Source organism: Vipera ursinii, assembly GCF_947247035.1.
Source record: "Vipera ursinii genome assembly, chromosome: 5".
Taxonomy (NCBI): domain Eukaryota; kingdom Metazoa; phylum Chordata; class Lepidosauria; order Squamata; family Viperidae; genus Vipera; species Vipera ursinii.
This window is the reverse complement of record NC_139518.1, coordinates 31,724,074-31,736,638: the sequence shown is the minus strand read 5'-3', so window position 1 is coordinate 31,736,638 and position 12,565 is coordinate 31,724,074. Positions and strand designations below refer to the sequence as shown.

At 33.7% G+C, this 12,565-nt stretch overlaps 1 protein-coding gene across 2 annotated transcripts in view; it reads right to left on the bottom strand.

The window, feature by feature from the left end:
• DOCK10 (dedicator of cytokinesis 10) overlaps positions 1–12,565 on the bottom strand; it is a gene marked incomplete at its 5' end in the record, with an annotated part of 164,768 nt that overhangs the window by 15,805 nt on the left and 136,398 nt on the right. For both annotated transcript variants that reach the window (XM_083364987.1, XM_083364986.1), the window contains 11 exons: positions 1,530–1,643; positions 2,577–2,699; positions 2,882–2,988; positions 3,784–3,882; positions 4,235–4,292; positions 6,720–6,935; positions 7,620–7,730; positions 8,502–8,684; positions 9,388–9,525; positions 10,236–10,348; positions 11,815–11,939. In XM_083364987.1, coding sequence (XP_083221113.1) covers positions 1,530–1,643; positions 2,577–2,699; positions 2,882–2,988; positions 3,784–3,882; positions 4,235–4,292; positions 6,720–6,935; positions 7,620–7,730; positions 8,502–8,684; positions 9,388–9,525; positions 10,236–10,348; positions 11,815–11,939 — 1,387 coding nt within the window. The remainder of the gene's footprint in view (positions 1–1,529; positions 1,644–2,576; positions 2,700–2,881; positions 2,989–3,783; positions 3,883–4,234; positions 4,293–6,719; positions 6,936–7,619; positions 7,731–8,501; positions 8,685–9,387; positions 9,526–10,235; positions 10,349–11,814; positions 11,940–12,565) is intronic.

Sequence of the window (12,565 nt, the reverse complement as noted above, 5' to 3'; positions counted from 1 at the left end):
GAATGTGTTGTATCAACATACAACTAAAAGTCTCTTCACACCTCCCATGCACTTTTCCAAGGGAGGTGCACCTCACAGTTTGGGAAACCTTGCTTTTTCTGCCAGGACATAGGCAGCAAGGCTGTTTGCAGTGGGCATTTCAGATAAGAAACACATAGCTGAACCTGCTTCCATTAGAATGGGAACAGATTTAAGCCTCAAGTACATGAACGCCACAGGAACAGATACATCTTTATAATTCAAGGAAGCAGAACAAAAGCATTATTTGCTAGATGTAGCACAGTATATAAATGAGTGAAAGCAATGTTATTTCATCGCTCACAGTGAATATTAAAAAGTGCTAGAAATCAAGGTTAACCAAAGTCATACAAGTAGGATGATGTAGGAAGAATTAAACAAAACAGCATGCAAAAGAATAGATAACTTACCACAGCCTTGAATAAGTTCAAAAGAGGAAAAGAGCAGATTTCTGCATTAAAACCTAATTGGCAGACAACATTATTCAGAACTGATTTCGTACATATTTTTTTTAAAAAAGAGGGAATGTTTCCCTGGAAGGTTCATCCTCAAAGAACATGCCTGCTGTCCCATCTGATGTCTTGTAGAAGCAAGCATGTACAGATACTATAAACAAAATAAGTAGGCAGAAATATGGAGTAGTGTGCAAGCCTTCTACAATGCACTACAAGAATCAGAAGCCAACTAGAAAGCAAAGCTAGAATGTCTACACAAACTAATATCTAATAAAGATTATGGATTTCAAATCAATTAGGAGAAAAAAGTCTTCAATTATTTTGTGGCTTTTTTTCAAGGATGATTTTGGATACCATCTTATATTTTATATTTGCACTGCCTTATCTTCATTTTCCTTTTATCTGTTTAATAATCAATCGTATCAAACTATGACAAGCTGTTATAATGAAGAGGCTCCTTCCGATCTCTGCTTTAAGGAAATATGAATTTGTCTGTGAGCTGCGCAGGCCATAGTATTTAATAACGTTGGCAATATAAATCTTTTAAACTTGTATTATGGGATATCAGCTGGGATAACCTTCTCTGTGTCTTACTATCAAACCTTTTACAGAAGATCAAAATAAACTAATCATAAATATACACTGTTATATAAAACTGAAGATAATTGGGGTGGTGGTGGTAATTCTTTGTCATAATATAATCTTAGGTCTTGATCTAGTGCATATTTATTTAGACATAGGTCTATTCACTTCAATGGGACATTGCCAAATCAGAAAGTAGAAGCTTAACCCAAATGTGAGGAAACCTCTAAAGCTATTCTTACAGCCCATTGCCACTGATAATATTTTGCTTCTATTTTTATGTGACTCTAAATTTACATTTTGCTCCATGAATATTACTATAGATAAATATTCAATACTGAAAGCATACCAAGTCAACTATTCCAAACTATGATATTCACTTGTGAAATGTGTTTTTACTGCAATCTCTCTAAAAAGAGAATTCGTTGGGAAATGTGTAGTTTAGCTGAAAGTTCACCCACAGTAGTCACTTACTTGGCCATAAAATGCCACACGGTAGTATCGTCCAAATAAGCGCTTTTCAGAATTCACAACTTCTGCGACTTTCAGATAGGATCTATGGATGTCATAGTACAATTCTGACAGCCTCTGAAGTAATAGAATGAGAGTACATTTTAAAATTAAAAACCATGGTATTCAAACCAACTCATGTAACCAACTTATTCTCAACAATGCTATTAGCTTTCGAGTCAACTGATTAAAGGGAACTTTCCAAATGTAACATGTATATGTGTTTATCTTAAGAGTATCAGCTTCCATTTGTATTATTTTCCTATTTTTTCTCAGTGATTTTTCTATCTTCTCATATTACAAAATATTTGTTAAAGAGGGAGGGCAGAATAAATATGGAATGCTTTTATTGGTAGTGCTAAGTGTTCTCCATCTGGAACTATCTAGGAGGCATGTGTTCAAACACATTTATAATTCTAAGTATGAATTACATATAATCATATACAAAGAGCCATTTGGTCTAGTGGTTAAAACACTAGCCTGGAAAGCCGGAGACCATGAGTTCAAGTTCCGCCTTAACCAGGAAAGCCGGCTGGGTGACCTTGGGCCAGTCATTCTCTCTCAGCCCAGTTCACCTCACAGGGTTGTTCTTGTGAGGAAAATAGGAGGAAGGTGTGCTGGATATATTATGTGCCTTGAGTTTTTTGTGAAAGTAATAAAGGTGGGATATAAAGTAAATAAATAAATGAATAAATAATTAGAGATGGCAAATCAAATTTGCATTTTTCATCTACAATATATGGAAGTGAGATCACATTTTCCTACTTGTCCTGTGTGTTCTAAAGACAAAAGCTGCATTTAAACAGAAAATAACTGTACATTGTGTTTTTCAAAATATTAGAGTCTCTAATACTCCTTTTTCATGCAACAACATATATGGAAACATATCTTTTCATAATACAGACTTATATTAAAAAGGTACACATGAACAACACAATCAGGACTTTTTATTTTGTTGAGCAAGTCAGTTTAGTTGTAGATATTTATACACAGTATAAAAAGATTTTTTACTTTGAAATCTCTTTGTTTCTCAAATACTGCAATAACTGGCTTGTTAACTTCAGCAATGAGTTCGTATCTTTCACATTTCCAGAGATAGTCAACACATAATTCCAGCTGTTTCACAAGGATGTCCTGCAAGTTAAGAACGAACATCAGGTCTGTGATGCAAAATAAGATTTTTTTGCAATTTCAATGCCTTAAAAAAGAAATAAAGGTAATTATGATTCTAATTATGATCTGCTGGATATAGGACTCACTGAAAACTGTGAAGAAAACATCATCATCAAACATATCATTATAATGATGATGCTAACCTCATTGTATGGTGTATCTTGCATTCCAGAGTCTTCTTTCATTGCTCCTTCTTCTTTAATATTTGGTGTAATATTGAGAAAAGCTGGCCATCCCATAGAAAACAAGCCTTTTCAAACAAGAGAAAAAGTCCTATCAATGCTTCAGTAACAATTATTTAAATAATTGTAGTAAAAAATACAAAGACATTACATATAATAGCATATTACAAATACCATCAATATTATTAAGTCACTTGTAAACACTGTAGTTTATAACTAGGTAATTATAATTTGGTAATTTTGGCAAAAAAAATCTTATTATCCAAAGGCATTATTTGAGAAATTCCCAATGAGACCCAAAAGGATAAGGATGTGTTAAAATATTTATGATTCTGAAATGTATAGTGTTCTTATAAAGTTTTTTTTAATAAATATCTGTCAATAGAATAAAGGATATGTAAATATGGAATACATTAAGTTAAGTTTGGTTATACATATTAAAATATGTATTGATATTGATTCATATGAAGCCATAATTTTTTAAAACTTGGTTCCTAATATGACTGAAATTACAAAACCTTCAGCTCACTAGCCTTTCTCAAGCTTATTTTTTTCAAGGAATAATGATAGCAAAGGAAGATGTTTGGAAATCTAGTATGTAGCAGCAGAACTGCTTAGTTCTCAAGCAAGTTCTCTGGAATCTCAATGGCACTGTTTACAGTGCCCAGTGTCAATGGGCACTGTTGTACATGTTTAAGATGGTGGGAACTGATGCCAAGAGGAACTGAAAATTCCATTTCCAAGCTGACTGGCATCAATAGATTAAGGACTGGGTTACTGAAAAGTCTCCTTTCATTAAATATATACAAATGGGTTCTTCCAACGTTGTCCAGCCCATAAATGGTCATGGTTAGAACACTCACTTCCTCCAGGGTGAGTTGTTAGTAAGATATTATTATCAGAGAGTTCAGCATCTTCCAGGAACAGACGAGAGGTACAAATCTTTTCCATTTTCCAGTAACCTATGGTAGTGTGAAATGTTATTAGCATTTGGTTACTTGTATGTGTTAATACATGCATGTTTATTTATCTAAGCCATGGTATGGAACAATATCTCTCTCATCTCAAAGAAAAGAAAAATAGTACGCAAATATATGAAACTTGAATTTTAGGCAAAATGCAAGGTTCCTACAACATGAAATATTTTTACTACTTTCTACTATCTTAATGGGAAGTATCTGAGAAGAGTCAAATCAGTTATTCTTTAAAAAATACAAAAATTAATAAATGTCATAAAATGCATTTTAATCATTTCTGTTCACTCCTTACTTTTTTTCTAAACCAAGCAAACCTTTTAAATGTGCTGTATCTTACCCTTTCTCTTCAGATATTCAGCAATAAGGGCAGCTATATGGATGTAGCACATAGCAGCCTGCAAAGAGATACACTGGTAAGTTTTAATGTTAAAGAACTAAAACAAAAGCTAACATTTTTCAGAGGGGAATATTCTCTTCAATTGCATACCTGTTACATGGAATTTTACAAGTGTAAATGGAGCCTATGTGCCCTTATTACAGCAAAAAATTGATATTGCAGCAGTGGAAATATAAATGTATGGCCTCATTTACTCAGTGGATTAAAGCTCTGATTAACTTGCTACCTGTGAGTTGATTGCATATTGAAATAGACTTTGCATGGATAAATATAAGGAAATATGGGACATTTATACAAAATACAGTGGGTTAAAAAAAGTATGATGATCACGTATTATATGCATGATACACATGCATACACACATACTCAAATAATCTTTATATTAGATAATTATCTATAGAATTATCATTGTAACAATATAGAGTATATTCTTTGTCTTATTTTTTATTGTATTTTCACTTATTTTTAAAGCACTTATACATTTTGTATAATGGATACATCCTTGTGTTTTATTCCTTTAGTTTTTTTTGTTATTATTTTAAAAGCAATATATTTTTTTAAAAAATGTTACAGGATGTAGATCTTCTTAATCTTCACCAATACTAGTATGTTTTTTGCAAAAGAATAACAACAAAAAAGTCCCAGATCATTTGAATCAATATATTAGTGTGAAAAATGGTGTTTAAGGTATTTCTCCTGTCTATCAAGGTTTGAAAATGCCAGGAATTATCTGAAGCAGTGTATCTGGCACATTGGTTTCCAAATCAGACTAAGCCTGGCATCCGACACTACAGTATATGGATATTTTTAAAATGGGTACATGCCACCCTCCTCTCTCTCCTCCATTCTAATTCTGAAATTTCACTATATGTTCACCATGGCTAGGTTAGATGCACTATCCCCTGCAGTTGTATGGGGGCATTATAAAAACACAAACTGACAGCAGAGCATGTGCTCATGTGGGTCTGTCTCCATGGAGTTCCTCAATTACATGTTTCTTTGTTGCTGTTTTTATGGGAAGTGTGAGATGATATGCATGTATCCCATTTTAGAATAGAATAGAACAGAACAGAACAGAATAATGCTGGAAGGGACCTTGGAGGTCTTCTAGTCCAGCCCCCTGCTCAAGCAGGAGAACCTATACCATCTCAGTCAAGTGACTGTCTAGCCTCTTTTTCAAAATCTCCAGTGATGGGGTGCCCACAAGTTCTGGGGGCAAGCTATTTCACTGGTTAATTGTCCTCACTGTCAAGAAGTTTCTCCTTATTTCCAGGCTGCTTGTCTCTTTGATCAGTTTCCACCATTGTTTCTTGTTCTGACCTCTGGTGCTTTGGTGAATAACGTGACCCCTTCTTTTTTTGTGGCAGCCCTCAAATACTGGAATACTGCTATCATGTCTCCCCTATTTCTTCTTTTCTTTAGACTAGCCAAACCGAAGTCCTGCAGCCGTTCTTCATATGTTTTATTCTCCAGGCCCTTGATCATCTTAGTTGCTCTTCTCTGATTTTTTTCCCAAAAACGTTTTTGTGATATGGTGACCAAAATTGGCTGCAGTATTCCAAGTGTGGTCTTACTAGGGTTTTATAAAGCAGTACTAATACTTCATGTGATCTTGATTCTATGCCTCAGGATTGTATTAGCTTTTTGGGCTGCTGCTGCACACTGATGGCTCATTGTCAAGTGATCGTCCACTAGGACTTCAAGGTCCCTCTCACAGTTACTGTTTTTAAGTCAGGTCTCACCCAGTCTGTACTTGTACCTTTGATTTTTCCTGCCTAAATGTAAACTTTATTTTTCTCTACAATGAATTTCATATCTACTCTTCTTGATTCAATACACTGGACATGTCCTAATAGATATCATAAAAGTTCCTAAAATAAAGTACTGATAATTAAAGAAATGCTAGACACCGGAAGGTCATCATGACAGTTATGACAACTGCATTCTAGGTCACAAGTTATATAGGCTACTCTGCTATTTTGTTTGCTATTTCTTATGAAAAACAGAGAACATGTAGAGTATTAGGTCATATTTTCCTGCTGACCACATTATCATTAAAGCTACTAATGGATTGTGACAAAATCATACTCCTGTATAAAGAAAAATTGTAGGACGAGCTTAAGATTTGTTTAATGCTAGGGTGCCAAGACAACTACACTGAAAATTAACACAGTGCCTGAATTTAATAATCTCCTGAATTCCACTACTGATTAAATGGTTCTCTGTTTTGAATGGAAACTCACAAATATGTATTTGGGTACAAGTTTTAGAAAATACCCTGCTTTAGGACACAAAGTTGCTTAAAGCGGTTCCTCAAATATCATGCTTGGTTGAAACAGAAAGGTGACATTAAATTCTTGTTCTTTAGGGCTTATTTCAAGCCCTTTAAAATTACAAAATAATTTATCAGTTTCAGATGAGCTACCTCAGATAAGTCTCCATTTCTTGCATGAATTTTGGCCATACTCTCCAACCAGGTCCTACGTAATTCAGGTGTACTTGCGTATGAATTTGCCAAGCTATACTGTAAGTCCACCAGCATCTCAGGATCCTTCTCATGTTCCTTCATTTGAGCCGTAGCCATTAAAACTGTTCTTATGCGTTTGGTCAAGTCTTTCACTTCTGCTGGGAAGTTACTGTTCTTTGGGAAAGAGGAATAAGGGAATTTAAGTTCACAAAATCTCTATTATCATGTTAAATGATATCTATTTGGAATAAGTCAGATACCTGATAAATACAACTATTGTATGCATCATAACAATGTCATAATACATTGTTTGCTGTTTCCTCTTCCTAGCTATCCATAATCAAATAACTTTTCTTTCACTGAACTTTTTTTCCCAGTATTTGTGACGGAAATTAAAGGCTTATCATGTTTGAACATGGTTGCAATAAATATCTCTTTAGCATATTAAACTTGGGATAACAAAAGTCTTGAGAGAGTTATTATTACTAGCATGTTTTTAATGACATATGAATTGATATGTAATACATTTCCTAGCAATTATATTATAATATATTCCATACATATTCCAATTTGGCAAAACATCTGAGTGAGCAACAACAACAAAAAATACTTTGGGATCCACCCACCTTTAGACAAGATCCCCAGTAACTTTCCGCCCCCCCCATGGTTAACTAGCCTTTATTATGTTGATAGAGAAATAATGAGGATGAGCTTCATATAACTCAAAGATGGCGAACTGATTTTTAAAGACGCTACAATTCACTATCGGGGAAATATCCATGTTCATAAGAATGCAAAAAAATACTATAAATATAAATAAATAAACAACTTAAATAAATAAACAAATACATAAATTACTTTCATCTGTTTGTCTCCATTAGCAAAATTATTTGTAATTGCCAGAGAATGCTGAAATCGAGAACCTCCAATTCCTGCATCTGCAATCAGTTGGCTTACAGCCTTGATGAGCTGAAGTAATGACAAGAAAAGAGAATATGAAGACAGCTCAGCAAGCCGAGAAACTTGCTTCTCAGAAGAACCACCAGCAAAATTTATTATTCAGTGATTGTTGTCTCAATCTCTGTCTGTGCTCAAGGAAAAAACTAATAACTAGCATTAGGTTGTTTTTAGCAGTTTCCCTTTTTCTCACATTAATTGTTTAATTCTTCTCCTTTTCTTAAGAATACATGGTGTGTAAGAATAAAATAAATAGTAATAATAATTAAAATCTTTCTATATTAAATATGAAGAAATTTAAATATTGGTAAGCATTTTTTTCAAAAATGAATCAGATAACATTTTTGCCTGTAGGAGTCCCAATACTAGTTATGAATAGTTAGAAATGAATATATACATTCTGCTAAACAGGCTTTCAGTAGGAAGGAAAATGTTTTATCTATGAATTGTATTTCCAAAGTAATTCTGTATCTTAAGCCTGAGGACCTTGAAACCTTAAGATATTTCTATAGAATATCAAGATTGAGATAGCAAAAGAATATTGAAGGCATTGTTATTACTGTGGATTTTATGGTCATTATTGTTAGCATCATCATTCTGAGCATCTAACAATCTAAAATAAAATTTAAAGTAAGAATGGAATAAAACAGATAAGAGCATTCTGTGATCTGCAAATATACTATGCTCCATCTCTCAGATGAATAAATGCAGTAACACTATAAAATCATGAGAAATTTCAAGCAATTATTGCTCCACAGTGTTTCCACAGTAATATTTTCTTACCTGCAAATGGGACCTTACTATTGACTTTTGCTTATTAAATTCAAAGTTCTTTCTCATGAAAAAATAAAGCAGAGCAGAGGCTTCCATCTGTGTTGACTGTGATCTGTGATTACAACACTTAAGAATCTCATAACAAAATGAGCCACACAAGTCAGCTTGCCCTTGGAAGAATGCTGATGGAAACTATAAAAAACAAACCAAAAGCATCAATACACTTTTTTCGTGCATTTTCTCATAGTAGAAGTTATTAACAATCTTACACTTTTACAAACTGGCTACACAGCAAGTGAATTCATTCTTGATGAAGCTATACAACTTTAAAACCAGAATATATAATTTGTAAGGGACCTTATACAGTAGATCATATAGTTTAACTGCTTGCTAGGTACAGGAATCCATCAAACCAGGGGTCCCCAGCCTCCGGTCCATGGCCTGGTACCAGGCCACAGCATGCCAGCAACTGGTCCGCACAAAGAAGCAAAGCCCCATCCGTGGGATGCAGGCAGCACACAAAACTATGCACTCTCCGGTCTGTGGAAAAAACCTTTCTCCACGGAACTGGTTTCTGGTGCTCAAAAAGTTGGGGACCTCTGCATTAAACCATCTCTCATGAGTGGTCACCAAACCCCTATTTGAAAATCTCTTTTTAGTAGTTTTATACAGATTGTTCCATTGATTAGTACCTCTTATTTCCTCATACTCCTCCTAATTTTCAATTGGAATTTCCTCATTTTTAATTTCAATTTTTAATTTTATAGAACTCATGGCTCTGCCCTTCACAGCAAGTTATCTTTTCAGAAAATGTCTGTTATTTCTCAATAGTCAACAGAGAAAAATGAAAGAGAAGAAGGGATTCCTACCAATGAGAAGCCATATATGGTCTTACCTTACTCACAAACAATCTCAAAGCAGCAAATACATGCTTGAGAGCTGCTGCAGAATTATTGATATGTAAAAATAATAGGTAAGTATCAAAAACTTTCTTCATCATTGTATTCTGGCAATCTGACTGCTGCAGTTGTCTCTGAAAAGTAACGAATACATTTCAGCTTTCTAAATTTAAACTGTTGGGATCTTTTATTTCTTTCCCTCCTCTCCCTTCCCCTGCCTTTTCTTTTTTTTCTTTTCTTTTTTGAGCAGGCATTTTTAAGATTTTTAATATTAGTTAAATTTCTCAGAGTTTCTTAGAATAGTTTTGTTTTTGCCTCAGACCATCTTTCTCTCTTTTGCCAAAGCTTCATAATTATTTTGGTGATGATGATGATGGTGGGTGGTGGTGATTTAGGAACTCTTTTACCCAGCACTACAAGATATTTCTCTAAGTTTTACAGCTTAGGGGGTAAGCATATAGTTTGGAAATAGATGGCCTTACTTTCAATTCTAAGCAAATCCTAAAAAGTCTAAGAAAGTATTTGGTCTGCAGTACTGAAAAGCTATGCTACATCATTCCCAAGCTGGTATACTAACTAAATCATTCTATAGAAGGGCAGCTGATAGCATGGCACAGGTATATTAGAAACTGTAGTAAAACATGTGTGGCAATGCCAGGTTAAATGGCCCAGCGAAGTGACTCTGTACTCTTTATCAGACTCGTTTTGAAAGCTTCAATTATAGGCTGTCTACATATACAAAACATTTCATGTGTCGATTCTTTGCTTCCATAAAATAACAGCTCTGCATAAATTGTAGACACTGTGACTTTCACGTAAAAAGTTTCACACAGAAAAATGTTACCTGTTGATGCTCAGTGAAAAGACATAACAAATCGAGTATAGAAAGGCAAACTTCTGTTGCCGTGTTGGCTTCCGTATCTACGTAACTCACAAGATCTGTTTCATTAGAAGCACCTACAACCAAAGAAATGTTACAGAAAATTGTTATAGTCATCTACAAATGACAATAGTCACCGATGAACTATCATCTCTCTTAAATATGCTTCTACAGAAAATTAGGGTTTCTTAGCAAGTTTTACTCTGAAATTGCTACCGGATTTCAATATTCGATTTCAATATTTCTGTAAGGATTTTTTAAAGGACTTATTTTATAAAACATGCTCAAATAAATCATAATATCATTCCTCATATTAAAAAAAATCTTATTTTCATAGAGAAGTTTGAATCCTTCCTGTTTACTTTTTGGCTTTGGTTTTGAATAGATATTTTACCTCCATATCTCTTCTTCAGAATTTCAAAGAAATTTGTTCTTTGAAAAATATAACATTAATTTGAGGCATAAAAGCAGATCTTGCAACAGACAGTGCACTCACTTGATACAATTTAACATTTTTGTTGTGGCTGTAAGATTCACATAAAAATTAGATGATTGGCTATACAAATTGAGCAAATAAATAAATTTTGTCAGCGTTTGTAAGTGTTTTAGGATTGAAAGTTCAGGATACAAATAGTAAATAAATATATGTATCTAAACTACATACCAAATTCTAATTCTGAATAAATTGTATACAAAAATATTTAATGATATTTATTTAAAAAATAATTATCCTACTTATGTTTATTCTTTCTTATAAACTTGTCTTTTTTAAATATATTTTTGCATTCTTAAGAATGATGAAAGGTAAGAAGGGATTATTTGCATATGTCAAAGAATATCTCCTTGGGCCCACAATTGCTCAGTTATTGCGTACATGTTTATTGTAATTTTTGCTACGTAGTTTAGCAGAGGTAGAGAATCTATTTATAGCACTGACTGCAAACCTATGCATATCTTCTGGTTTACTCACTGCATTCAATCATGAAGCCTACTGATTGCTCACATTTCAATGAATTAATGCACATTGTTATCAATAAATAATAGGATGCTAATTAATCAATCTAAATTTTTATCGTATTATAAATTACATGCAGTAGAAAGAATTTATGGTAATAAGTAAACATGTGAGAACTACATGAGAGTTATTGTTTTTATGTCTAATTTTTATGCTAAAAATGATAGAGTGAAATTGTCTTAATAATATACAACCACTGGCCTTCACTCTTAATGTTCCAAAATAACTGAACAAGCATAAATGACAAGAACACAGATGAGATCGTAAAAAAAATATTTGGGTATATGCAAAAGCATAAAATTCATAAGAATAAAAAACACAATCTAGGAAAACATGACTTTTCTATAGATATTGAGACCTGGTAAATGTTTTGCTGTCTATACATAAAACTGAATAATGATACAACAAAAAATAATGGCTATTATTCTCTCACATTATTTACATAACATTGAATTGAGAATGTTATTTCATTAAGTACCACAACTGTCCAATTAAACATTCAACTACAAAGTCTTTCGTTATACTTACTTGGAATGGTACTATCTATCATCTGTAGGAGTTTATGATTGGAAAGGGCATTTTTCCCACGGATTATTGGTAAAGTTTGGGATCTATGATGCTTGTGAACCTCACTGCTAGAAGCAGAATGTGCCCTGCAAAATGAGAAGACAGTGTTTCAGGCATATCCCCAAAACTTTTCCAAACCTTTAGACAGATTTGTTTTCCATCTTCTTTACTGCTCATTTCTGGACATGAATATTTCCAGCTACACAATATACAAATGGAATTATACTAAGCCTTGCTAAAAAACAAAGTTAACTAGATAGGAACTGTCCACGTGTCAGTGGAATAAAGCTCTACCAAGTCAGTGGTATAGCTATCAAAAGTCTTGTAGGTATACCAAAGGGTCTTTTTGAGCAGCAGAGAACCAACTCATGCTATCTTAGGGGAGGAAAAATTCTTTGTACTCTGGCACACTTCTCAATTAGACCCAACAGCAATGTTGAAATGATAAGTTTACTATTCTGGGAATTAACTGAAGGCACCTGTACATCTGAAGGCATAAGATATCTAGAAAGGTAAATTATTAAATTAAAGGGTATTTGGCACCACAGAGTCCAATTAGAAATTTCAACACAGACTTTTTTAAAAAGATCTATTTTGCTGGGAACTTAGAAGGTAGAATAGAATGAACCTTTATTGTCAAAGTACAACCATGTATACATTGAGATTGGCTGAGCCTCCCTTCGTGCCCCTACCCCCAACTTACAGTGACACA